This window comes from Coniophora puteana (genome assembly GCF_000271625.1).
Source record: "Coniophora puteana RWD-64-598 SS2 unplaced genomic scaffold CONPUscaffold_4, whole genome shotgun sequence".
Taxonomy (NCBI): domain Eukaryota; kingdom Fungi; phylum Basidiomycota; class Agaricomycetes; order Boletales; family Coniophoraceae; genus Coniophora; species Coniophora puteana.
This window is the reverse complement of record NW_006913056.1, coordinates 2,574,508-2,600,572: the sequence shown is the minus strand read 5'-3', so window position 1 is coordinate 2,600,572 and position 26,065 is coordinate 2,574,508. Positions and strand designations below refer to the sequence as shown.

The 26,065-nt window shown below is 54.0% G+C and overlaps 8 protein-coding genes and 1 non-coding gene across 9 annotated transcripts; 4 read left to right on the top strand and 5 right to left on the bottom strand.

The window, feature by feature from the left end:
• Nucleotides 1-253: 253 nt before the first annotated feature.
• CONPUDRAFT_164355 (uncharacterized protein) lies at nt 254-2,538 on the bottom strand. The gene is made up of 3 exons (XM_007768982.1): nt 1,847-2,538; nt 1,471-1,791; nt 254-1,400 (listed from the first exon to the last, which is right to left on the bottom strand). The coding sequence occupies exons 1-3, from the start codon at nt 2,249-2,251 to the stop codon at nt 303-305; spliced, it is 1,824 nt and encodes a 607-aa protein (XP_007767172.1). The 5' UTR covers nt 2,252-2,538; the 3' UTR covers nt 254-302.
• A 436-nt stretch (nt 2,539-2,974) lies between these two features.
• CONPUDRAFT_164354 (uncharacterized protein) lies at nt 2,975-4,569 on the top strand (the record flags this gene model as incomplete). Its single annotated transcript, XM_007768981.1, has 1 exon — nt 2,975-4,569. One exon carries the CDS (start codon nt 2,975-2,977, stop codon nt 4,382-4,384), a length of 1,410 nt encoding a protein of 469 aa, XP_007767171.1. The 3' UTR covers nt 4,385-4,569.
• Nucleotides 4,570-6,136: 1,567 nt separating this feature from the next.
• CONPUDRAFT_164352 (uncharacterized protein) lies at nt 6,137-7,679 on the bottom strand. Its single transcript, XM_007768980.1, has 3 exons — nt 7,372-7,679; nt 6,602-7,313; nt 6,137-6,549 (listed from the first exon to the last, which is right to left on the bottom strand). The coding sequence occupies exons 1-3, from the start codon at nt 7,634-7,636 to the stop codon at nt 6,408-6,410; spliced, it is 1,119 nt and encodes a 372-aa protein (XP_007767170.1). The 5' UTR covers nt 7,637-7,679; the 3' UTR covers nt 6,137-6,407.
• A 288-nt stretch (nt 7,680-7,967) lies between these two features.
• Nucleotides 7,968-9,644, top strand: CONPUDRAFT_71949 (uncharacterized protein; the record flags this gene model as incomplete). Its single annotated transcript, XM_007768280.1, has 2 exons — nt 7,968-8,534; nt 8,589-9,644. 2 exons carry the CDS (start codon nt 7,968-7,970, stop codon nt 9,642-9,644), a joined length of 1,623 nt encoding a protein of 540 aa, XP_007766470.1.
• Nucleotides 9,645-9,769: 125 nt separating this feature from the next.
• CONPUDRAFT_102165 (terpenoid synthase) lies at nt 9,770-11,060 on the bottom strand. Its single transcript, XM_007768979.1, has 4 exons — nt 10,910-11,060; nt 10,588-10,762; nt 10,237-10,525; nt 9,770-10,186 (listed from the first exon to the last, which is right to left on the bottom strand). Exons 1-4 carry the CDS (start codon nt 11,028-11,030, stop codon nt 9,857-9,859), a joined length of 915 nt encoding a protein of 304 aa, XP_007767169.1. The 5' UTR covers nt 11,031-11,060; the 3' UTR covers nt 9,770-9,856.
• A 3,586-nt stretch (nt 11,061-14,646) lies between these two features.
• CONPUDRAFT_71947 (uncharacterized protein) lies at nt 14,647-19,231 on the bottom strand (the record flags this gene model as incomplete). The annotated part of the gene is made up of 9 exons (XM_007768279.1): nt 14,647-14,740; nt 14,780-14,915; nt 14,977-15,100; nt 15,158-15,951; nt 16,008-16,102; nt 16,164-16,755; nt 16,809-16,881; nt 16,935-17,857; nt 17,914-19,231. The coding sequence occupies 9 exons, from the start codon at nt 19,229-19,231 to the stop codon at nt 14,647-14,649; spliced, it is 4,149 nt and encodes a 1,382-aa protein (XP_007766469.1).
• A 333-nt stretch (nt 19,232-19,564) lies between these two features.
• Nucleotides 19,565-19,647, top strand: CONPUDRAFT_t46. The gene has a single exon. It is a non-coding gene; the product is annotated as a tRNA-His (tRNA).
• Nucleotides 19,648-20,089: 442 nt separating this feature from the next.
• On the bottom strand, nt 20,090-22,194 carry CONPUDRAFT_136429 (uncharacterized protein). The gene is made up of 2 exons (XM_007768978.1): nt 20,685-22,194; nt 20,090-20,547 (listed from the first exon to the last, which is right to left on the bottom strand). Exons 1-2 carry the CDS (start codon nt 21,112-21,114, stop codon nt 20,372-20,374), a joined length of 606 nt encoding a protein of 201 aa, XP_007767168.1. The 5' UTR covers nt 21,115-22,194; the 3' UTR covers nt 20,090-20,371.
• A 626-nt stretch (nt 22,195-22,820) lies between these two features.
• CONPUDRAFT_102164 (G-protein alpha subunit) lies at nt 22,821-25,789 on the top strand. Its single transcript, XM_007768977.1, has 14 exons — nt 22,821-23,013; nt 23,067-23,112; nt 23,179-23,764; nt 23,825-23,877; nt 23,932-24,041; nt 24,110-24,118; nt 24,187-24,217; nt 24,564-24,607; nt 24,693-24,806; nt 24,931-24,980; nt 25,078-25,192; nt 25,272-25,289; nt 25,350-25,383; nt 25,446-25,789. The coding sequence occupies exons 1-14, from the start codon at nt 22,861-22,863 to the stop codon at nt 25,493-25,495; spliced, it is 1,413 nt and encodes a 470-aa protein (XP_007767167.1). The 5' UTR covers nt 22,821-22,860; the 3' UTR covers nt 25,496-25,789.
• Nucleotides 25,790-26,065: the final 276 nt, after the last annotated feature.

The window sequence follows — 26,065 nt, the reverse complement described above, 5'->3', positions numbered from 1 at the left end:
TGGCTGCAATGATGGGCAACGTCCTTGTTTATAGTGCTGCGCTGAGTGTTCTATGACGTTGCCGACTGCTGCGCCGGAGTCCTCTTGGAGACAAATGCAGTACACTGAAGGCAGTTCCGAGTCAAGAGGAGAGAGTTGGAGGCTCGGCGTTGACCGCGCTCGACCATATGCCCGGTCCGATCATTCTCACGGGTCTTCCGTCAGGGGCTATACTCCCTCAATAGACTTTGGCACCAGGCTAGCCCAGTACTAGCGCGGCTTCAGCCAACGCAAGCTCGATTCTGTACTGAATGGTTGGATATCTACGAGAACAGGATATTATTATAGTTCTCTACAATAACATTCCTAATATCCTCCCATTTCTTCTTTCCTTTGCCCTGGAGCACGTCAGCCAGCTGGGGCTCCGTAAGCCTGAGTTTATCGACCCGGAGCCTGGCCTTCTCGGTGCGCCACGACTCAGGCATGTCTATCATTCCCGAAAGGCAAATCACCACATCCTCGCTACCTATTCTTCCTCCAAATTGGCTGTCGAGGAGATTGAGCCTGCGAAGGACGTGCGTCGGGGTCGGGGAAGTGTGGTGTTTTCGCGTAATAGTCCTTCCGTCGATGGCGACAGCCAACCGTGACAGGTGAGGGAGGCTCTTGACGAGCAGATGCAGCCCTCGTATTGTCGCCTGCTGGAATCGAGAGTCCGCATCGGCGTACCACCGACCCGAGCTGCGGTTGATCTCGAAGGTCTCTAAGCTCTTCCATGAGAGGGAGATGCGTCGCATGGAGTCATCGCTAAGGGAGATGGCACGGCACGTGTCGAGGATGAAATGTTTCAGCGTTTTGAAGCGAAGCGCGTCCTTGAGGGTTTCTTCCGAGATACGAAGATCATGCCGCTGATGGATCATGAGTTCGGGGGCAACCGTCTCCTGTAGCTGGAGCGACTCCAGACAGTGGGGGTCACAGTGAGTAGCTATAGCCTCTAGCACAGTCGACAAGGGCGGGGGGTCGCTGGAAGATGACAGGTCGATTGACAAGTTCCGGACTGACGAAGGTCCTTTGACGAAGCGGAAGAACTCGGAGACCTCTTGGTGGCCACCATGAAGAACGAGAGTCTGGAGGCTGGGGAAAGCGGGCCCCGCCAAACCATCGCGAGGGAGACGAGTGGTGCCCGTGTGCATATGGATCTCCGCCCTCCACAGCGCTGGAAGACCCGCTAGATGTCGGAGAGCGCCGACTTCATACAGGTCGTACTCGACGGAGGTCAGGTTATGCATAGAGCATATGGTCTTGGCCATAGAGCGGAAGGAGAACGGAGCGTCATCGCCAAGACGGACGCGAAGAGACTGAAGTGACGGAGAAAGATCACCGAGCTCGGTCAGGACTTTGAGCACGTTGCGTCGAGTTCGAATCTAGCACGCCATCAAACGAAAATGGTTCAGACATGAATGCATGACGGGATAGATATACATGATCACTTACGTCGACGCTGTCTCCGCACCGAACGCCTGTGATATCAAGGGAGAGGATGGAAGACCGTTTCAGCACCTCCAGAAACAGGAATGTCTCCGGGTCCGAGTCATTCCAATACACGCTCTCGAGTTTGGAAAATAGCGGTCGCCGACCAGGGGGATTCAGGAGCGCCATGAGAAAGGCGGGCGATATCCTATCCAATCCACGGGGAGAGCGCTCGGAGTGTGGCTTGGTATCGGACGGATCGTGGCGGAGGTGTTTCACTCGCCCCGTATAGCTGAGTATCCTTTCCCATTGCTCTTCAGTCGGAGGACGCTTCAGCTCGTGGACCTGGCCGCGTGGCATGAGACCTACAGACGAATGTTAATGCAAAACGGGAACATACCACTGGGAGAACCAACACCTCCAATTTTCCCCTGGCCGCGCGTTTGCTCTGGTCTACTTGCGACGTCTTGTATCCTCCATCGGGCCTCCGCTGCACTGAGCGACGGCCAAAGCCGGATTGGTGCAAAGGGCCAACTTCGAAGTTGAAGGGCTGTAGAGAACGCCATGGTTTGTACGCTGGATGAGAATGATCTGGCTTACGACGGACAATGCCGCGAGGTAGCATTGTCACGAGAGGAAGCAGAGAGTCGAGAGACTCCCAAAGGAGGTCCAAGGCCGGCTCGGATAGCCCACGGCATGACCCCGCCAAGTGACTGAGGGAACGGTCGTCCAATCTTCGGATGATATTGAGGTATATTTCGTCGACGAGAAGAGCACGGTGGGTGCCGCTTTGAGAGACGGGCATTGCGATGAAGGAGTTCGTTCAAGAGGTTTAGAAGGGCTGTGCACAAAGCGGAAGGAGGCTCTGAGCTCTGTGCGACATCTTGATACCATTTTTATACGAAAAGCGAGGATCGGTGGCGACGACAAGACAGAAATTGGAACAAAGCAGCGACAGCCCTTTGAGAGACATTACAAGCAACACTGGAGAAGTCTCGAGGCTGCAGTACCTCGTATCCGCGATGATGTGCACGATGAAAGGTCCTGAAAGGGCTCCATGAAAGGGATCTGTGAAAGGGTTGTCAAAGCTGTCAACTGGTTGTCATCTGTTATCATGCAACACATGTGGGTGTTGTTCATCGTGGCTTGAATGAGAACAGAGTCACGTCGGTGCCATTGACAGCGGAAGCGCGCCCGCCCATTGTGCACAGCCACATTTAGCCCCTTTTCAATTTCAACTCCTCTTCATTCTGCGTTGTTACGCGTTTAGCACCTTGATCTTTTCCACCATCCACGCGTACCAGTTTCTCAGAGAAGCCCTTTGCCAACGGCTGCCACTTGACCACCCTTTGAACAGATCCACGCACCGAAAGAAGGGTCTATCGGGCTCGGTCAACTTTGGATCCCCACAATACCGGTGCCACGCTCGTGTTAACTTCACGTCGCGGTGAGGAAATCGAGCCTTTCCGCTTGCCGCACCTTCGCGTCTCATGCCATCCTTCCAAAGCACGATTACATTCACGTTTCGATGTCAGACGATGGCATGCCTTCCGACTCTACCTCTGCTCATTCAGAGTCAAAGGGAGGCGCGTCATGGGCAGACCTCGCGCTCGAAATCTGGCTGGAGATATTCAGGTTCGCGACTCATCTTCCGGACGCGAAGACAATATCGCAACCAAATCCTTTCGCGCGTAAACAACCTCTCGGAAGTGTTTTAAACCTCAGTAATCCTTTGACCTCTATGCGCACCAAGACAAGCATCGTGTGCGTCTCCCGCGCCTGGAGGCTAGTGGCGACAGAGATTCTATATGAGGACCTCGAGATACGCTCTCTTCATCACGCCCAAAAGTTGCTGAAATGTCTCATCGAGAGCGACCGCGCCGCTCCAGCGTATCCCAGGCCTACTGACGGTCTACATCAATCAAACGGGCTCTGCGCCAAGCACCTGTTTGTCTCGCCGACGTTACGGGACCGTATGCCTTACCTCAAGTGCATCTTCGACATCATGCAGCAATGTCCCAACGTACGCTTTCTGAACATCGTATGGGACCAGTCCCTTCCGCCGGCCTTCCTCGACAGTCTGGCACGCTTGTATGGTCGCTCGCTTCGCGGTCTGCATATAGGGGCAGACGACGACCTGGATAGGTCACTCCGCTCCAGGGTTCGGCATCCCGTACACCACGTGCAACTCGAGTACCAGCAGCAAAATGTGCCAGAAAAGGTGCTCACGCCGCTGTACGTTGCTCGATTCACGAACCTGAGCGTGCTGGACGTGCGTAAAGTTCTTTGGGTTGAAATGGACGGGAATCCTACCGAAGAAATCTCTATGCCATCCCTCCATGAGCTCATACTCTCGAACGATAGCGACAGCCTCACGTTTGCTTCTCGTCTGACGCTGCCATCTCTGCGCCGCGTTCACATGTCACTCCGCTTCGACATATCGTACGACGATACGCACCTAACATGTCTTACGCAGTTCTTAGAGAAGCACGGCAGAAACATCACAGAGCTCGACATAAAGCCTCTTATCGCGTGTCGCCGTCCCCCCAGCCCCACAGCACGCATCGCGCAGTACCTCGAGCACTGTCCACGTCTCGAGCAGATCGTGTACAGCGCGCACGATGAGCGTATCGAGACGCTCAGTACCCCGCACCATGCGCTCCGGAGGATCGGCATTCGCGACATTGACTGGCGGGAGCTGAGCCACAATCCCCGCTCCGTGGTGAGCGCTGGGGTCAAGGCCCTGTTGCGGTCCTTCGACCGCGACCTCACGCCCAACCTGGATGTCGTTCGTACGCTTGACTTTATGGTGGAGACGTCCATCAGCCTTTCGTCGGTGAATACTCTGATGACATGGACGGAGTACTTTGAGAAAAAGGGGATCGACCTCGAGGACGGGGAGGGTGTAGTTTGGTTGTACGAACCTAGTGAGACATAGACTGATTATCTTCGTCAACCTCATCCCGTTTCTCTCATGTTTGGTGGTTGGTGACCTAGTAGCAAGCGCACGGGCGCTCTTTAGTCGATGTATGATATATGTGCTGCTTTTGAAAGCATCACTGTAGAAAGGGACACCGTGCTAGTGTTTGTATATCTATAATTTCTTTATTGCTCATACAACCCGCGTCAATATTCCCCTTGGCCCGAATTTTACCCAATGTGAGATGTTTTGCCATGTTCTGGGCACTTGCAACACAGCCACTCTTCCAGGGGTAGGAGGCGACTCCGCCCTTCGTAACGTGGTCGAATTTCTGTCCTTTATCATCAACACGTGCTTTGTACTATCAAGTCTAACTTATTAACACAGGTAAAGTGGTTCAATCTGTTGTCCTCGTCAGGTACATTTGGCATCTACATACTGAAGGTATGATATACTCGCCAGGTCATGTCGGAAGACGTTGCAGCGCCAAATCTTCCCTCAACCGCGAGAACAGCTGCATCTTGGGCAGATCTCGCGCCCGAGCTATGGCTGGAGATATTTAGAACCGCGACCCAAGTCCCGGATGTAAAAACGATATCACAGCCCAATCCGTTTGCGCGCAGACAACATCTCGGCAACGTCATGAACCTCAGCAACACATTGACCTCCATGCGCACCAAGACAAGCGTCGTGCGGGTCTGCCGTGCCTGGAAGTCTTTGGCGACGGAGATACTGTACGAAATTCTGGACATACACTCCATCGCGGGCGCCGAGAGACTTCTTCGCAGCCTTCTTGAGAACCTTCGTGCATCTCTATCTCAGCTCTCCCATATCTCAGGCTGTTCTTCGTCCAATGGGCGACTAGTAAAGCAGCTGCTGGTATCTCTGCCTTTGCGAAGCCACGTCTCTCCCCTCAAGTGCATATTCAGTATCCTAGTGCAGTGTCCCAATCTACGGTCTCTGAGCATCACCTGCGACCAACACCTGTCCGATATTTTTCTCGAGGCCCTGGTACGTATGTATGGCAGCTCGCTTCAGAGCCTTCATGTCGGCGCACATGACGATTTGGATAAGGCTCTCCGTCTCCGAGCAGCGGCCTCGATACACCAAGCGATACTACACGGGACACAGCTGCAGAACAACACAAGTAGTACAAAGTTCTCCCCTCTTTACATCAGCCATTTTACCCAGGTCATCGTACTAGACCTGCGCAAAGTTCCTTGGATGGCGGATGGCGATCAGGCCCCACGAGACACCATCTTACCGCACCTCCGCGAGCTCATGCTCTCAAACGACCGCGACAGCCTCACATTCGCCTCGCGCCTCACGCTCCCCTCTCTACATCGCGTCATCGTCTCAAGCCGCCCCCAAGTGCGCACCGGCGACCCACACGCGACGCACCTCGCCCGCTTCCTCCAGAACCACGGCGCCCACATCCGCTCGCTCGAGCTCGAGCCTCTCTGGCCCCACAGCTACTCCACCGTGCCCCTCGCGCGCGTCGCACAGTACCTCGACGCGTGCCCCCGTCTCGAGCAGATCGTGTACAGCATCATGAACGAAGACGAAGGGCTCGTCGAGACGCTCGACCTCCAGCGGCGGCCCCACGAGGCGCTTCGGCGGGTCGGCATCCGCGAGATCGCGTGGAGGTCTCTGGGTGCGGACAGCCCGACCCCCCAAGTAGGCGCCGCTTCGCGAGCTCATCTTCGGTCCTTTGATCACGAGCTCATGCCCAAACTGGAGGTTGTACGCACGCTTGATTTCATGGTGGAGGCGTGCAACAGTCCGACTTCCATCGGAATTTTTATGAATTGGGTAGACGAAATGAGGAAGAAAGGGGTTGACTTGGAAGATGGCGAAGGCGTCCTATGGTTATCTAGTAATAGTGTTTGACAACATTGGGACTTGGGAACCAGGTCAGTCGTCACTGTATCTTGTGTATGGCGTTTATGAACACGTATACGGTCAGAGTCTTCGATTGGGAAAGAGAATTTGGAGAAATTGAATAGTCAACGCAAACGCTAATATGACATGCACGTGTTTCCTAATCTCTCTTCGCTGCCCCATGTCCTCCGCCCATCAAGATACTGGGAAGCTCGGTTGCACCGATGCTGGACAGCAGCGAGATTGATCCAACAATCAACAGCAAGAGCGAGATAACAGTTCCGGCGATCAGAGCGAATGCGCTATAATCATATTATTAGCATGAAACTTATAGATAGGACTAACGCAACTCACCCGCTGACATCCTTCTTCTCGCACCGGTCGCCAGCCCAGGTCGTCGTCCGGCCACTGTCGCTTGTCGTGATGCCGCACGCGCACACGAAGCACTCCTGGCCAGCGCTCTGTACGCTCGAGCACTGACCGTGGCCCGAGCACGAGTTCGTCGCGTTGTTACACGCACTGACGGTCGTCAGGCAGGTCGTGGGGCGTGTCATCGGCGGGAGGCCGGGGTTCTGGGGCGGGAAGGGGGATTGCTGCGGGGGCTGCTGGCGGCGCGAGAGAACGGACGTGTTCTCGCTGGTGGCGATTGCGAGCCGGGCCTTGGGCTGAGCGAGCACAGACTCGATGGCAGCGCGGATGACGTTCGAGGCGGTCTGGTACTGCTCGCTGTCACGCCCATAGGTAGAGGCGAGCTCGGTAAGTCCGGTGAGCTCCACTGCGCCGAACTTGTCGTAAGGAACCTCAGAATCGATGAATTCGAACAGGGCAGCGGCCTGGGTGACGAATTCTCGGCTGGATGCAGACGAGGCGTCGAAGATGTCTAGCACGCGAGGGACACCCTTGGTTGAGTCGGAAGTGAAGGTGGAGAAGACGGTGGTGTAGGCATGCTGCGCGCGCTTAACGAAGCCAGAAACGAGCCAGTGAAGGTTTTCCGGCTGGGGAGAGTAGCCCAACGCGGGCTTCAGTGCAGCTGAGAATGACGGCTCCATTGTTGTTGGGATGACATCTGCAGGTACCGAAGTGAGCCTGCCTGCGGAGCCGCGATGACGGCTTGGTCAACACACCTTTGGCAACACTCTCATCGATGACCAGAAGCAATCCATCCGACGGTCCCTCTCCCACAAAGTTGCGCTCGCCCAGCAAGCCAGCGTAGTCAACCAAGTTGTCACCAAGTACCTCAAACTGGTCGAGTCCGAGGTGGTGAGCGAGGACGAAGCTGGCCCGCTTCGAGGGCAGCTGAGAGGGGAAGGAGTGTGGTTGAGGGCTGAGATAAACCTGCGCGGCCTGAGTGAGCCCTGCGAGGATTAGGCAGGATAGGACGACACGCATGATAATGGGATGGTCGACACGAACGTTAACGACGTCGAGAGGCAAGAGGGTGGCGTGGCTGTGCACCACCCAAGCGGCGACAAACACATCTGGCAACTCACCCGAGTTGCGCCCGATGGCCTCTCCCTCTTACTGCACTCACCTGCCACTCCGTTTCCTGTGAACAAATACAACCCATTACTTTCACAGTTCTCGATCTCTTCGTTGCTACCAACGTTGAGATTGCTGTTGCTCAGACCATATCACTCGATTTGCTCGCTGGCTTGAGCGATCACCCAAAGGCGCCTAAGACCATTCATAATCAGTGATCACACCCATTAATCGTACACCCATGCACCATGCCCTGCAACTTGATGAAGTTTTCCGTCACATCGTTGACTCTGGACTGAACAAAAAAGATCTCGTGACCGTTGCCACCATCTGCCGCGCATGGTCTGAACCTGCGCTGGACAAACTCTGGGAAACACTCGACTCGTTCGTTCCTCTCATTTCTACGCTACCATCCGATCTCGTCCAGAAGAAAACACACTATATACCCAAGCCGGCCGACTGGATCGATCTTCTTCTTCCTGGAACACCTCGGGTGGCTTACACGTTCGCCAGATATCCACACGACAGCGAGTGGACCACACTTTGCAACTATGCCAGTCGCGTGCGGTACTTTCGTGGCCCATATAAACATCCGATTCGTCGACGCCGAGATCAAAGCTCCGTCCCGGTGAATGCCGTCGACACCTACACACTCTATATCCTTTCTCGCTCTCCCCGTCTTCTGTTCCCGAAACTACAGAAAATTGGATGGAATCACGCAGCAGTTGAGAACATCTACATTTTGCGCGTCTTGGCAGGACCTATAGTGAACCAACTGCATCTGCCGAGCATTACGCAGATGACTTCCGTGCGCTGTCTCTTGTATTTATTTTGCGTGTAACTGACGTTCGCTCGCTTTTAGACCCGAAACACAGGTACTAATAATTATGGTCTACCAGAGCATGAAGACTTCCGCGACGCATTCGCCGTCATTTCCTCTCTAGGCACATTATTCCCTTCCCTGAGGTCACTCACCCTAATGCATTACACGTTCCATGACACAGAGGTGACGTCAGCAATATGGGACGCCATACGCCATTGGAAGTACTTGTCCGCGCTTTCGTGTAGGATCATTGATGGCTCTTCCTTAAAGTGTTTAGGAAGGCTTTCGTCGATGCAAAAGCTCGCCTTGCATCTGCATGAGAACAGTTTCTCGGCATGTTCTCCCGGATTCAATATATCACTTCCCCACTTGCAAAACGTGCGTTTAGTAGGAGCCTATCCGGAGATCACAAGAATGGTGGATGCATGGGGCCCACATATTTCTCTCAAAGAATTCGAATCCATCGTCGAGCATGGCGACCGTATACCTGCAGCTGCAGACCTGTCATCACTCCTAAACCTGCTTGCGAAGAACTGCGACAGCAACACTCTGGAATCCTTGACGGTGTACGAGCACCCCGTCCTTACAAACCACTACATTACGTTCTCGACGCTCCAGCCGACTCTTTCTTTCCGACAGCTCACAGCCATCTCCATCGACACCTGTCGAAGTGTATCGCTTAGCGACGGTGAGCTAGCCAGTCTCGCTTCTGCCTGTCCCAAGGCCAGAACAATACGAATCAACCCCAGATACGGCTGGATAATACCCTCCAAAATTACGCTCCTCGGGCTCGCGGAAGTCCTCCAGCTCCTCCCGCTTCTGGAGGACCTCGCGCTCGCCATAGACGCTCGTACCCCACCCAGTCCCATCTCACCGGATGACGAGAAATCGATTAACGTCGGCCATACATTCTTGAAGAAGTTGGATCTCACTGATTCCAAAGTTGGACGAAACCACGACCAAGTCGCAAGCTGGTTTTCTCAGCTCATTTTGTTCCCCGGTGGTTGTAAATTCAGCATCAGGATACCCCATGAAAACCCCGGCGACTGGACACATATCTTTCGTTTGCTACAGAGTGGCCGCGAAAACGCCTAGGATCGCATCGAATCGGCGAAGAAATTATGCGGCAAGTTGCGCCGATGCATGTAAGTGTCATCCTCTCAGCAGTTTAACGTTTATCGCGCAAAGCGTGGGCTTGTTGATGTAACTGCGCGATGCAGGGCAAAATGTAAGTATGAATCTATACCAATACAATTACAAGTACTTTAAATACATTGTCACCTGTCTCCATCAGTCCGTCTATCGCCCTATGACCTACGCAGCCGAACGAGTCCCGTAGCTTTCACCTCTTTCCCGCGGTCTCCGAAGTATCGCTCGACTTCAAACGCCCAAGTGTGGTAAGCTTTTGCCCAATGACCGAGCCCATCGAGGTAATCCCGGACTTGCCGGTCAACGTCAGCGTCCCAAGAAGGTAAACGTGCGATCCCCTCAATAAACGCCCGCTGGGCCACAGCATGCTGCATGACGGCCCAGGAAACCGCGCTGCCGAGATCAATATTGAGGTCTCGCATGAGAAGCGTGATGATGTTATGGCCGATGTCGCCGAGGGCGTGCTCCCGAGCATACGAAATCGTGTCCTGTCAAGCGATCAGATCCACCGGGCCGAGATCAACTATGGGAGACGTACATTATCGTAGATGTACATGTCCACGATGTAGCCGGTTAACTCGGCAATGATAGGAGAGTTCCAGACGTTCTCAGTCGCGCGATCGTCTGCAGACGGCCTGAGAAAAGGGAAGAAAGGCATCACCCCGACGGTATCGCGGCGGATGGTCAGGTAAGCATCGATGCTGAGCTGGCTATCGTGGTCTCTAAACCCCGCTTGGGCCACTACTGACTCGAGAAACGCGTCGAAGTGGGTTAAGAACGCCGACTGCACATCTACGTGCGTTGTTTGGATGGCTAACTGCCAGAAGCTACATATTATGGAAAGTGAAGCTCAGCACAAGAGATGAACGTATAAACTGTCCAAACTGACCGTCGTACTATTTCCCCTATTGGAGCCTCTCCAAATGGCCGAGCCTGGTGAGGATGTTGCAAGGCGTCTCGGACAAGGGTTGCTGTCTGCTGGGCAGCAGCAGCATCTTCGACGTCTGTGCTATCGTCCACCAATACAATCACGAGCGAGAAGAGGGATACCACTAGTAGTTGATCTTTCCTCATTATGAGCACGTAATCAAAGTGATGAAAAGCTCACATACTCACCAGCTGTGGCTTCAGCATACGCCATGGACGAGAACAAAACTAAAGAGAAGCGGGTGTGAACTAAAGGCTCGCTCGATAAACGGTTATATACGCACTTGGATCAAGTTTCTTGTAAGCCTTGGCCATCATCGGGAAGGAGGAGCACCACTCGGCACAGCGCTGCCGCACAGCATTTGCGTAAGGGTTAACCTTCGTCTTCCATGGCCAGGATGTCATCGTGTCTGGGAGGTAAAAACAAGTGGGGCGAGCGATGGCATCGTAAGGAGCTTTCTCAACTGTCTGCGGTAGTAAAGGCAAGGACAGAGTAGAAATTGACTGAACAGTTTGAGAGGAATATGTCTGAAGAGCCATGGTATCCTACGATGGTGCTGAGGATTCTGTCCCGTAGGAAAAGCGAGAGCAGAATAAATACCTCGCTGACGGTCAGATTTGAATTTGAGGATCATGAGCGGAACCAACGCTATCCCGGCCCGCGGCAATCCTCCATGAAAGAAGGTCAAGATAAGCACAGCAGTGTACCTTCTATCCGAGAAGATGCCAAAGCATCTGCCCTAGACGAGGATGTTTATTGACATAGTACCTTGCGGCATTGGACGAAAGTAATACGAGTGCCTTAATAGCCGAAGGTCATGTACCGGTCTTAATAGGTAGCCGTCCAATAGCCGTCGCGAGTCCCTTGTGTTCCCTTGTGTTGGGAACGTTCTCGACACCAGGAGATTGGCGCAAGAACGTTCCATATTAGAGCGCTTGGCACACAGCCGCCCAGGACAGAGTCAGTCTCGGCACTGGCAATAGATTCGTGCTCACCTATTTCCGTTTGCTATGGATGTACTTGTGCTGAGGCGCTGTTGAAGTACACGCTGTCATGCACTTGTGGAGGACAACCTTCGTGAATTCAGTCGCTAGCACTGGTGCAGATCGTGAGAACAAACGGGATGTTATTCCACCTCTTCCCACTCCGACTGCCTAGTTATGTCCTTCTACCAGACCCAACCTCGCTAAGCCTGATAAATAATGCATGATTCCTTGCTAAGGGGAACACTTTTCATCGAGACAATTGGGAAGTAAAAGGCCATCCAACCACCACATCGTGAGTCACCGTCCGTCAATGCCACTACTTAGTCCTACTTTATACACGACTCCCAGAAGCCAGGGGAAAAATACTTCGAAGTAACCGACCTGCTGGCTGTTGATGCATGTTATCGTCTGGAAAGTTCCTTCGAAATAATCATCGTCTAACATTCTACTGTAGTGAATTATTCTTCACGGAGTGTGGCTTTGTTGTTATAGAGAAAAAGGTACAATTACGCAAGTCTGGGAATGCGCTCGAATCTAGGAGTGTACGTTGCAATCACGATAACTAGTATGAAGCCATGGATCCCTGAATACATACTTGAGTACCGTTGACAAGGATCATTACATAACTTGTACAGTAGAGAAGGGTTTCAAATGCCAAAATGGAGATACTAAGACTCATTCGAAGCCGGAACTTGGCCGGAACCTGAATCGATAACCTGAAACCTCGCATACTGTACTTGTTCTCGAACACGCTTTCTAGCCAATGAAGATCGTTGATGCGGATTAGTTCTCGAATCAAGCTAATGCGTGATGATGAGAACTATAATGTACCCCTGATTCTGGAAAGGATTTCACATGCCCTGAATTAGGTCTACTTCTTGAACTAAGACATCCAGGTTGTCTGGCGGCTACAACGGCCTTCGAAAGGCAACAGAGCTGACCACATCTCCAGACAAGCCAGAATGTGAGGTAAATCCGATTGCTTTGGACTTGCGTATGGAAAGGATGAACCACGGCCCCAGAAGACATGTGAGCACAGTCTGTGTCAGCACAGATACACCATTAATGAAATCAGCCACCACGGGGCTCTAGAGAAATTTTTAATTTCAGCATGTCTCATTTCATTAAACTTGCCCATGCTAAATGACCAGGATTCCTTACCGATATAAAGATATTTGTGCTGGCGACGAGGCTCAAACCTCCATACAGAAAAATGCTACATAACAATTGAGCAAGGCCAGTGATTTGTTAATAGGAAACTCACAATACAAAACATAGCAATCCATGACTGGCAAGCACCGTGTCGACAGAGCTAACGCCCAACGAGGCACTGTGTTAGGTGCCAAAATGAACGATAAATGACCATTATAATCAAGATAACATCATAGGCCAGAGAGATTGCGTTGTTGACCGGATTTAGCCATGAGTAAGGCGACACTAACGCCAGTACATAACATCCTGGAATGCCCAAAACAATGCTTTCTTCAATTGAAACCGTGATGAGCCACAGGGTAAATCACAATTAAGTAACCATGCTACATACCAGTGAAGCTGTGTCTCCCTAGGAAGTTTGGAAACGCGAGGGAGATAGACACGGATTGAACTGCGATAAAGCTTCCAGAAAGAAGAAGAAGAACGATCTTATAGTTTCCGTACTAGAGGGCACAGACACGGGCTACCATTACAGCTAGAATTCATAGTCAGCTAATGGCAAAATAAGTAAAAATTCAACGATTACCCTGAAGGATCGCGATCAGAGCGAATTGGAGTGCCAAATTGAGTAGAAAATACAAGGTAAAACCTGTGTAGTGAGAGGCCCGAATCAACCCGCAGCACGTTTGCGAAACACAAATTACTTGCAGCTTCAATGATACGAGTGCATGGCTTAGCACTACTTAATGGCGTACGACAACTCTGCAAGCTCACAGCTGTACCAACAAAAACATAAGCGATAATGTTTATGTCCTTCGGGTAGTACTTACTTTGTTGGAAATAGTAAAAGGCAAGAGGAGTGCTACTATGAAGGTTAGCTAACTTAAAAAGCAACGGCAAGATTTCTACTGACGAAGGTAAGCTCTGGAAAGTGATTCTTAACTCAGTCTCTGCACAAAATTATGAAGTTTAGTGTGTAGCAACGTACAGTGCGTAGAATAAGCCGATATAACGTGGTATACGAAAATCAGTTCTGAAATGCATGGAACTTCTGACCTAATGACCTACAAACATATAGCTATAGGTCATCCATGACCGTTTGTCTCTCTGAAGTTAATTTTTTGAAAATCAGGAAATGATACCCTCAAATATGTTGGCCTTAACCAGTCTCACTGACCCAGATCAAGTCCACCTGCGACCGATATGGTTTGTGAATAACGGCTAGCTTTTCCAACAACGAAACATACCTCTTGGCTGAAGGAAAGGACTTTCGACGGCATCGTAAGCAAGTGAGAAGCTCGGCTGAAACAGCCAGTGGTTCTCACCATAGTCGTATACTACCAACGTTGCAATTGACACTAAAAGGAAAAAGTCAACAGGTAACTATTGCTCCATGCACTGACAATTCAAATGCAGTCAGTCTAGTTACTAATTACCAGTTGAGTAGCTATCAGCATGTAACTCCAAAAGGATGGGAATATATATGGGAGAGTTGGAGCTAAATGGCATGGTCGGATTGCCGTGACGAAGCGTTTTAGAAACCTCCGGTAAGGCTTGTGAACGAGTCGTGTATGTCTTATATACTGCATTATAATGTGGACACGGTATATCGGGGAAAGTGACATCAATTTGGATAAGGCACAATCATGATGGATAAAGATAGACTCTTATGTTTTTGATGGATAAATAACAGGAATCAGAGGAGGAGGATCATGAACATGATGTACTTTGTCACCGCGGTACAGACGCCAGAGAAGGACCAGAGGAGAGGAACTCTAAAGATGTGAGCTATTCTGAACAAGGAATGGAACTATGCCCATATGATGGCCCGTGTAATTTAGAACATACAATTAATAATTCTCAACTCAAAGTTGACGTGGTTTCAATGCACAGCTCCGAACTTCCCGTTTATCGTCATGTTGGTGTTTCCGAGTAGTGACTTCTCTGGTACAACAGTATTTGCGGATAAATTATATCTTGCAATAGTCAACACATATCAGAACTCATCTGCACACCGACAATCGCAGTCCACTACGGGACAAACACCCCGCGCGCGTATACCCTCCGCCCCGAAGAACCAGTCGAGGATATGCGAGGCATGCCCGCCGTGACGACAGCTCTGGCATATAACGAGCGCTTCGTCGATGGTATCTGAAATAAAGGCAAAGGTTCAGCCAGTTGACAGCGACTCTAAACTGGAACGCAAACGAACCCCTGTAGTCCGCCTGCGAATGCGACAAGTCCGCATCGCGCACGTTATCTGGCACGATACTAAGCGTCATAAGACATATCGAGCACCGCGGCAGCGACCGACTGCAGTTCGGACACGCCGTCGGCTATTAACCCACCTTCAATCAGCATCAAAACACAAGCCACCAACACCACCGACTCACCCTTCCCTTCCCGGCCCCAGCCTTAAACCCCTCCCCGCCCATCGGCTTATTACAATAATTACACCTGATCAACACCTGACTCGGCGCCCACCGCGCGCCCCGCCTGCCTTCCCACACGCCCTCGCTCCCCTCCGCCCCGCGCTCGCGCAGCACTCTGCCCCGCTCGACATCGAACCACACGCGCTCGTGGAACATCCTGAACCCGTCCAGGAGGTCGCGGTACGCCTCGACCCAGCGCTCCGCGCCGTTCGCGGGCGAGGTAGGGTATGACAGGTGCGCGGCGAGCGAGGCGGCTGTCTGCACGTCCCCGGTGCGGTCGACGAACACCTGGAGGATATCGAGGCACGTTGTCGTCATCGCAGCGGCGGGGGCATCGTGCGGCTGTGTGGAGGCGGTGGGGCTCGGTGTCGGTGTACGCGATGAAGGGGCGTGAATGAGACCGGAGATGACGAGGGCGTTGATATCTCCTGTCAAAGATGCGCGTTGAACGACCTTGCGAAGGTACGGCGCGAGCTTGTCGTCTGGGAGGAAGTGAAGGGCGATGGCGAGCCGTTCGACGAGGGGTAGACATTCGCCGTGGCCATCGCCAGTGTCGTCCTTCTCCTGCGCATCTAGGATGGTGGTGAAGTCTTTCGTAGTCAGCCACGTTAGCATTGTTCTGAAGTATGGGTCGTGTAGCTTTCGTGCGAGCTGCTGTGCGTGGCCTTTGAGGGCGGCGGACGATTTTCCGTTTGAGCTTGAAGACTGGTTGATAAGCGCGGCGATTGTACCAGAAAGCATGATGTGCGTTTCGTCTGCAATACAAACTATCAACCAGCCATTCCCAGCGAAACAAAGGACCATGAAGTACCATCACTCTGCATAAGAGCACTCAGCGCCTTGTCGTGTTGCTGCATGAATAGCAACCAGCATGCCGCACGCGACCACTGCCCCTCACCTTGCCATCTACGCCAAAAATCCACAATCAACACCTAAACGAAAAAAATGGTCCAAAGAATCCACTCACATCTCAACCAACTCCCCCACACTCCCCGCTTCATCCCACCCACTCAACTTCAACGCCAACCGTCTCCTCGCCAACATCTCCGTCCTCGCCATCGGCTTCCACGCCGTTAGCCCCGCAGACTGCATCAGCACCATGTCCACCGCATCGTCGTACTCCGCTGGCGGCTGCTCGTCCGCGTCCAACTCCGACCCGCCCGACTGGTCCGTCGCCGTGTCCGTCTGCAGCGTCGCCGTGCTGCGCGGCGGGCTCGATGTCGGCGAGTTCGGCGCGGTCATGGAGCCCGTGAAGGAGGGCACGATTGAGCGCGTCGCGGAGATGGCGGAGCTGAGGTGCAGCATGCTTGCTGTTTTGCCGAGCATCCCGCCGCTGCCACCGCTGCCACCGCTGCCTGCTGAGGGATGGTGGGCAGGTGAGGGATGGGGTGGTTCGGGCGGTGCGGGTGTGTGCGGTTGGTTCGATGGGGGAGGCGCTAGGGGTGGGTTGACGCGAGGGAGAATGGGGGCGAAGCCTTCCCAGATGCCAAGGATGCCTTGGTGGGCAAATTCGTATCCGCCGACGCGGGATGTGGGGTTACCGAGTATGTCATTTGCATCTACAGCAGACGTCAGCATATCTGTCGATGGGACGAACAGGTATATGCCTTACGATGTATCCAATCCCACAGATCGGCAAGCTCATGGTCATCGTCTTCGCGCGCGAGACGAGCGTTGTGTTCTGCCTGTCGTACCAAAAGTCAAAGCCACTTAACAAGTAACCCGAACGACGACTTACATGTTCGAGCCCATAGCCGTTCCTCGCCCTCCTCCGCATCAACAACGAAATATCACCCTCCACCACCGCCTTCGCACTCCTCTCCCTCGACCTTGCCCTCGACCTCCCCCTCGACTTCGACCTCCTTCTCTCGCTCCCATCCCCCCTCCTCACACGTGGCTCCTTCCTCTCCACATCCGGTGGCAGCCTCACATGCGGCTGAAGCGGAGACCGCTCATCCCTCCCGCCCTTGCCCGCACGATACTCCTGCCCAGGCGAGAGTGACAGCCTCGCAAGCGCCGACGGGCTAAACGCCGTATCTCTCCCCTTCTTCCGCGTCGGCGGCGGCGTCGACGTGCGCGATCTGCCCTGATGCGCTGAGACAGAAGGCAGCGGCAGCTGCGAATGCGAGCGCCCCGGCGACGCGATCGGCGACACGAGCGCCGGAAACCCGTCCGCGTCGCCGCGCCCGAACAGCGCCGGCGGGGACGGCGCAAGGGTGCTGGCGTTGCCGTTGGCCCTGCCGTCGCCGTTCGTGGCTCCGGCTCCGGGGCGAGGACTGCGGCTGGGATCGCGGTGCTCCACGACGCTGCCGGCGCGCCCCCGGCCGTCCGCGTTGTTATTCGGGGTTGCATTCGAGGAGACATTGTGCGGGTGCTCGGCGGCTTCGGGAACTTGGCCGCCCCCGCCGACGATCTTGACGCCTCCGCCGGCGGCGCAGACGAGGCCGCCGCGCGAGCTCCAGGCGGGTGTGAGGGGCGCATCGTGCAGGGGCATGATGGAGAGCGCGTCCTTTGTGCTGACGAGGAGGTACGAGGAAGGGTGCGCGGAGGGGAAGAGGGCGTCTGGGTCGGACGATGGTGGAGTTGTGTCGAGGGCGGAAGGGGGAAACGCGGATGGAGGGAGGAGTGCGAAGGAGGTGAGGGGCTTGGGGGAGCGGCGGGCTGGTGCAGTAAATGTGTAAGTGACTAAGATAGGGAGAGGAGGGAGAGAAACGCACATCGTCGCGAGTTGGAAAGAACGACTTTCGCAATTTGGTCGTACGAATCCTCAGATGTGTTCTGTCTCGCCCACCACGACCGCTTCGTGATCGACGGTGCCCTGCCTCCCGTCGTATTCGCACGCCCGCGACCATCGTGCCCGCCGATTCCAGGCGCATTGGCCAGAATGTTAGCGTTAACATTGCTCCCTCCGAGCACAGTGCCATCGCCGCCGCCTGCGCTAGCAACATCCCAAAACTTGACATATGCACCGTCCCTCTCCATCACACCCAAGACACCTCTCCTAGCACCGCTCCATTCGATCTTGGCTACAACACCTCGCCCGCCGCCTCCGCTTCCGTCGGACGAGTTGAACGTCAGTAAGGGAGTGGCGAGACGCCGTGAATCCCAGACGCTGACGACGCCATCGCCAGCACTTGCAATCAAATTGGCATCGAGCACGGAAGTAGCGACAAGATGCGCCTTCGTAGCGGTATTTGCGAGCGTTGCTTGACCTCCGATATTGGGCGTCTGGAACTGTGCTGTTGGGGAGTGCGACGACATGGATGGTGAAGTTGGCTGTTGGATGGACGTTGGCGACGTGGTCGGTATCGACGGTGCGCGGAGATCAAACAGGCGAAGCCATCGCGAGGAAAGAGCCGCAAGGAGGAGGTGCGGGGTATGGGGGAGAAACGCAAGCGCGGAGATCACCTCGGTCGGCGCGTGCGCCTGGATAACGCGGGAGTCGGTACGGGGGAGTGGATCCATACGCGTGAGGGGCAGCCGTCCACTGCCACCGAGCATCGGCCGTCCATACAGCGTAGCGGCTCCGTCACCCCCGCCAATGCCGAACGAAAGTGACGGTACCGACGACGCAACGTCCCATATGAGCAAGCTCGGATCGCCGCGCACTTTGTCGAGTCCCGCGGCGAGATAGTTGGGGTCTGCCGCGCTGAACGCGAGCGCGTTCACCGCGCGCGAGTTGCGAATCGGCAGGCTGACGACGGTCCCCGGGCTGAGCGTCGTGCCCTCCTCCCACGTCCTCCGTTCCGCGCTCCCTCCAAACCCGGCCTGGCTCTCCTGGCTCGCGCCGACGCGCATGAGGTCGACGCGTCCGTTGGTCTGGCCGACGGCGACGAGGTCGTCGAAGTGCGGGTCGGGAGACCAGGCGACGCATTTCATGAACGGGAGGTCGGCGAGCGAAGTGCGGTGGGTGATGCGTTGCGTGCGTGGGGAGAAGTCGTAGAGGGTGAGCTGGGATGAGGCTGCGAGGAGGAACGATGGTTGGCCTCGGGGATGCCAGACGAGATGGCGTTCTGGATTCGACGGTGCGACCATGGTTGAAGCAAATGAAGTCGAATCACGCTTGAAGGACTTGAGTTTAGACGATGAGCACTTCTGACAACATATGCTACAAACGAGGAGCCAAAGTCAGCGCGCAGACCATAACCGGGCTTATTCGATGCTCGATGCTGTTCTCTTCCTCGTTGTCTTTGATGACGACGGTGATGTTGCTCGTGCTGTTAAAGGTGAAAAGATGTGAATTGGACGAGACAAGGCAGGCGTGCTTGATCAAGGCAAGACGCGTTTTGTGGAGATCAGAGGTTGGCCGCGCGTGATAAATGGGTCTTGTGGCCATATATAGTAGGCGGATGTAGTTACTCATAACAAGTCCTTGTCGATTAGTGGTTAAATCACCTCGTTGTGGTGACCGCAATTCCGAGGAGCCGCAGGTTCAATTCCTGCCAGGGACATGATTTTTTCTCGATCCTCCTGTTATCGGGAAACTTTAATATTGGGCAGTGCTCCCTTCATCTTTCTTTTATGAACTCCTTCAGGTTCCCAAACTTGACGTGACATGAATCGACTTCGTCGTGTCATGCCACGCGGATTTCAGTCGGATATTTACTTATCACGAGTCCTCGACTTTTGACTGGCTTCTCTTCGACACAGGACCAGTACCGCGTGCTTTTAACGTATCATGCTGGCTATCTACAGCGTTCTCAGCCCGTTTTGTTGCTTTCAGCGGTCCTCGTGACATGGTAGCGCTGATTGTTAACATGGTACTTCAGCTCCAGACTATCGATTCCTCAGATGTCTACTTCCTTGCTACTTCCATTAGATCTTTGAATGACAACGGAAGTAGGCGGATGCTGATCCCAATGATGGGTGACAGATCACAGGTGGCATGTCGTAGAAGATAAGATGCGAAGAATGCATAGATGATGATTAAATAGATGGGTTTGTGAGCTACAATAAAGTGCGACAGGCCTAGGATATCACTAGGAAGTTGGCTGACCACGAGAACTAACACTACAGAATACAATACAGCTCTACAAGATGATAGCATATACACCCACCAACGAACCCGAAGTTCGACTCGTGGTCCACGCGATAGAAGTCTGACCCGATCTAGCATAGATAGAAAAGCGATCCTCCACAAACCCTAGGCCTCAACGTCAACCGTAGCAAGCCCACTCACACTCGCTCGCTCGAACGCTCGTGCTGATCCGCAGACCCATCCGCTCCCACTCCCTCATTCGTCGCATCAGTAGCAGAAAGCCCGCCCCACCCCGGCGCGCGCGACGCGCTGACGGGCACCAGGCCCGGTGGATACCCGGGCTCGCAGCACGATTCGGACGGTAACGGATCGTCTGTCCAACATGGTATCCAAAAGTCAGTGTCCAGCTCTCCCAGACACAGGCAATATCATGAAACCGCTGCGGGGCGCGGGACAAGGGCAAGGGTGTGGATATGGATACGGGTATGGATATGGATACAGGTAACTCACCATCCGGCTCGACCATCCCCGGCGGACGCTCGTCGAAATCGTAGTCCTCGGAGAGGCAGAAGCCGACGATGGCTTCGCCCGCGAAGATGTTGGTATTGATGCGCAGGCTCGGTTTGGGGTGCTTGGTTTCGCTCCCCGGAGATGGGACGATGGAAGGAGATGAGGATGTGGAGGTGGAAGCGGAAACAGAAACGGGGGAGGAAGAAGCGCTGGAGGACGGGTACGACGCGGAAGTCCCGGAGCCGGTGTGGGCTGGGGAAGTGTCCCCGCTAGAGTCCCTGATGTCCCCTCCTTTTTCCATTCCCAGGGCTCTCCATCCGGGCTCGTGCTCGTCGATGGTGTCAAGCTGCCTGCGGCACTGGGTGAAGGCGAACGGCGACTCGCAAGGGATCGAAAGAGAAAGATGTGGTCGCATGTCCGACGAGTTCATGAAAAAAAGACGGGCTTCTTTTTGCAACAGGCCAAGATAGGGGGAAAATCCGAGGATGCAGCAAAGGGCGTCGCAAGACGGACGGTTAGGTGGAAGCAAGAAGGTGGGATCGCAATCCTCTCACCCTCCACCCGTCCAAGCTCGAGCAGTACATATATGCACCCCAGAGTCCAGACGGAGAGGGGGGGCTGCGGTACTACCCGAGTCCAGTGTGAGTGTTCATCATGATGCTGATGGCGATGGCTTTTGAGGCGTCACGGGCGTGAGGCGGAGTGTGCGCCTCAAAGGGCTCGTGCGCAGGAACTTCTTTCTTTACCGAGACGAACCTAATCCTTTTTATCGCGCTTTCGCACCGGCGTCTGTATAGTTGGCCGTCAGGCACCGCAGAGGCTCGCGGAGGTCATCTCGAGGGAGAAATACACTTTGGCGTATGCCTGCCGTTACTTGGATAAAGACGAGCAAGGAAACTCTAAATGGGCTCTTGAGAACGATCCGGTACGGGAAAGACGGTCACCGGCACTGGAAGTGTTATGAATCCTGATCCTTTTCTGTGCTGGGGACCGTTTGGACTTAGCACCACTGAAGATGCAGCGCCATAGCACAGGGAACGAAGATCGCTGTCGTGGGGCCCAGGGGCTTGGGAGACGTGAAGCACCTGTAAGATTTCAAACATCAACAACCATGCACTGAAACAAGAGTCAGGCTATTCCTGTGTTGATGTGCTAGATCCCTGAACCGACACCGCAGCTGGGAAGCGCACACACCTATCTCCCTTCAGAGAACGCTATCTTGTTGACGGTTCTTGCGAGGCTGGGGTACGGTCCGAGTCCGAAGTCGAGATGCGGTAAAGGATGGCTTGAAGTTGGCAAAAACTCTTATGCTTTCGTCCCTGAGTCAACGGTGTTGCAGAGTTAATTAATCTCGAGGTCGTCTTGACAGGCGTCGCCAAGTTTGACGTCACAAACGTGTTGATGCCAGGCGACGGCAAGACGACCTTGTTCTCGTCAAGTTTTGAGGCCGAGATGGAGTCAGTGCTTCACAAGCACCTGGACTGCGTGAGTAAAGATAAAAGATAGAACGAAGCAAGTTTTTCCGAGGAGCGTCGAGACCGCTCGCGCACGTGGTCGACGAGGACATCGAGATCAGCTTCAAGCAACGGACATTGCGCGATATAAGAGCGAGACAGAGGAGTGCGTGACATCGGGCCATGTGTTGTCGAGATGATCGTGTTTGCAAGCGTGAAGGTTACTTACGTAAAGCAGAAACTGTCGAAGCTGGTTCCGTGCGGAGATGAGGCGTGCCTGGGTGTGTTGACGAGGAGGAGTTAGTGCAAGGTCAAGGCACTGCACACTGCACAGGGACGAAACATGTTGCTGCGCGTCCCGGACAATCATCTTGCTCCGTGCGCCCCTGGAGCGTTGGGACGTGGCGCTGTGCCTTGCAACCGGTTCAGCAACGAGGCAGCAGACCTGTGCAGAACATGAAGCAAATCTGCACCCACAAGAGGGAAAGATGGGCACAGACAAAGGGGCGTCAATCAAAAATCACGGGTCACAAGTGGGTAAATGCTCGTTTTGTCAAAGTGGTGCAGAGAAGTTGACTCCCAGCTATCGGCATGTTCCTTTCGTCCTACTAAACAACAGGCGTTGAGCTTATTACTTCCTGCCTCTCTAATCCATTTCTCTCCTCTCTCTCTATCCTATCCCTTTGGCTAGCTACCGCATACACACTACTCCCAGCACCGATATGGCGCTTGCACAACAAGCGAGACCTCCCGCCCATGCCTACTCCAAGTCCGAGCAGATCCCCTTGCAGCCGTTTGACAGGGACACGAGGGATTACCAGTTCTACGACGAAGAAGCGCTCCGGGTGAGCAACAAGATCGACGAAGACCTCAAGGTTAGCATCCTTCCCTTCGCTTTCCTGCTTCTCCGCTGACATCATCGTACCAGCGAGAGGGCGCGCGCAAAAAGGAGCAATCCAAGCGACAGGTCAAAGGTGCGTCCCTTGCATCTCATTCACTCCGACTCCCTCATGAACCTCACATTTGCCCCCGTCCATCAGTTATGCTCCTCGGCCAAGCCGAGTCCGGCAAATCTACACTCCAGAAACAATTCCAGCTCTACTACTCCTCGCACACCCTCGACTCCGAGCGGCCCTACTGGCGCCCCGTCGTCTACTTCAACATCATCAAGGCCATCCGCATGGTCCTCGACGAGCTCGACTACGAGCTCACCCACCTCCCCCTCGACGGCACCACCGAGGGCCAGGCGCTCGAGAAGGCCCTCGCGCCCCTCGGCGACGTCTCCGGCGAGATCTCGCACCTCCGCACCAAGCTCCTCGCGCTCGTCGCGATGGAGGACCCGCTCGCGCGCGAGCTCTCCGGCGGCGTGTCGGTGTCCGGGGGCAGAACGGGCGTGTTCGTGCGCGCGGGGTGGCAGGCGCTCGTTACGCCGCTGGGCGGGTCCCGGGGGAGGGCGCAGCAGCACGAGAGCGAGGAGGGGCGCGCGATGCGGGTGGCGCAGGTCACGGAGCTCGCGGCGAGGACGCTCGCCGAGGCGCAGCAGGAGATCGGGGACTTGTGGAAGCACCCCGCGGTGCGGATATTGATGGACAACAGGCGGATCCGCCTTGATGAAAGTGCTCCATTGTGAGTCATCCTTCTTTTTGTTGCGCTCCAGGCTGTTTTGGGGCTGATGGCTCTGCGTAGCTTCATGGAGAGCATCGAACGGATAACACAGCTCGGCTACCTCCCCAGCATGGGTACGCTCACCCCCTTTGCCCTTCATCTGCTACACAACTAATCGCCACGCATAGACGACATACTAAACGTGCGTCTGCAGACTCTGGGAGTCGCAGAACATTCGTTCGACATCGATATGTACGGCTCGCGCTATAATTGGCTACTATACGACGTAGGCGGTGCGGTGCGTCTTCTTTCTCCCACTAACCCTCTTCCTTTCCATCCGAGACGCTCATTGTATTGCATTTTTAGCGCGGCCAAGTGAGGACCCTCTCCGATACACACCTTCCTCCATATCTGATGCCTTTCCTTTCTTCCGTGCCAATCAGCGCCACGCCTGGGTTCCATACTTTGATGACGGTAAGCGGCGCTTTTCCCAGCATCTGCTTTCTCATACCGGCGCGCCGGGCACGTTTTGCGCAACGACGGCATCCGGGGATCTGCGCAGCCGCGCTGATGTGCTGATTGTGTCCATGGCACGGAATGGGGCGCGTCTTTTGTCCTGCCGCCGCCATCATGATCAGGGCATTGCATGATTAGTTCATGGCGACAGCCTCGCAACTCCGCCTCCTTGCGCTCTTTGCCTGTGTGATCGTGTTCTTGCTCTCCCATGGACTCCTCTTCTGTTTTCCGTTTTCTGTTGAATTTGGAATCACCTTTGTGACACATGCTGACTCGAGTGCCTGTTCTTGCTGTATGTTCACAGCAACCGCGATCATCTTCCTCGCCCCTATTAGCGCATTCGATCAGGTAACGCTGTCGTTCATGATCCTTCTATTCGTCTCCATCTTCGTACGTTTGCTAACGTTATTTGTAAATTCCTTTCGTGTTACAGTACCTCGAAGAAGATGCACGGACAAACCGAGTAGATGACTCGCTGCAGCTGTTCACGGCGATATGCTCAAATAAGCTGCTCAAGAGCGCACATCTGGTGCTGCTCCTCAACAAGGTACGCCTCTCCACCATCGACGTCTTCCTCCTCCTCGTCCCATAACGCTCAATCGATCATCTGTCTGTTTCCCTCGACGCTTCCACTTCGCCGTGGCTCCACTTGGCTCACTCCGGCCGAACAGACGGACCTGCTCCGCAAGAAGATCGAGGCTGGCTTCAAAGTCCGAAAATAGTCAGTACCCTGCTGTTCTCTCATGACCCCTCCCCCCTCCTCCTTCGGAGCGCAGCCTGAGTCGGCCCATCATCTGACTTGTTTTCACCACGAATAGCATCACGTCTTACGGCGACCGGCCCAACACGTACGCGGACGTGTCCGAGTACTTCCGCGCGCACTTTATCCAGGCGCACAAGCGGAACGATATCTCGAGGAGGGCTTTGTATGTGGTGCGTGTCTTTTTTTTTTTTGCCTGTTGGTTTTTTGGATAGGAGGCTGTGCTGATTGGGCTGCGTTGGACTCGGATAGCACTTTACGAGTATGATCGTACGTTGACTCTGGGTATCATAAGGCTGTCCCGGATACTAATGCAGACGCGTTACGCAGGATATCAAAGCGACGCAGGGTATCATCGTCAACGGTGCGTGCACCCGCCTTGCGGCCCTCTCCATCTAGTGTTCTGACATCGACACCTTCCGACAGTCGGTGAAGCCATCATCCGCACACACATTGAGAAAACCGGTCTCGCATGAGACTTTTTTTTTCGATGACTCTGTCCAGTTGGACCATGCTCTACATAACGACCGCCCGCTCTCTCCACCTGCCACTCTGTATTTATCTCGCTCGCTCCATCCACAAACTCTCTCTCTCTTTCTCACATAGTTAATCTGTATGTATGCTTACTAATCGTTGCTCGCGAGCTGTAGTATGTGTATTTTTTTATATTCGCAGGTGATGGGGTTGGGCAGGCAGGAAGAGGAGTTGCTTGATGTTGCTCTGGTGATCTTTATGGGATATTTGACTATTTAGTTGCAATTTTACTTTTTGATATGTATAGCGAGATGGAATCTGTTCGGCAGAGCAAGACCAAGAGCGTCCAAGCTCAAGAGCTTGTGGCCGAGGGGCCAACGGCTCACTTTTCCATGTGTCTCAGCTTTGCCAACTATTTATACTCGTCGTTGGAAATAAACACGATGTTCGGCATCAGCTGTTTTTCGACCTCTCCATATTCTAAATAACGCATCATGCATCACGATCTATATGTTGCGGCAAACTCTTACTGACATTTTGAGCCTGATCTTTTGAGTCTGATTTTTTTGGAA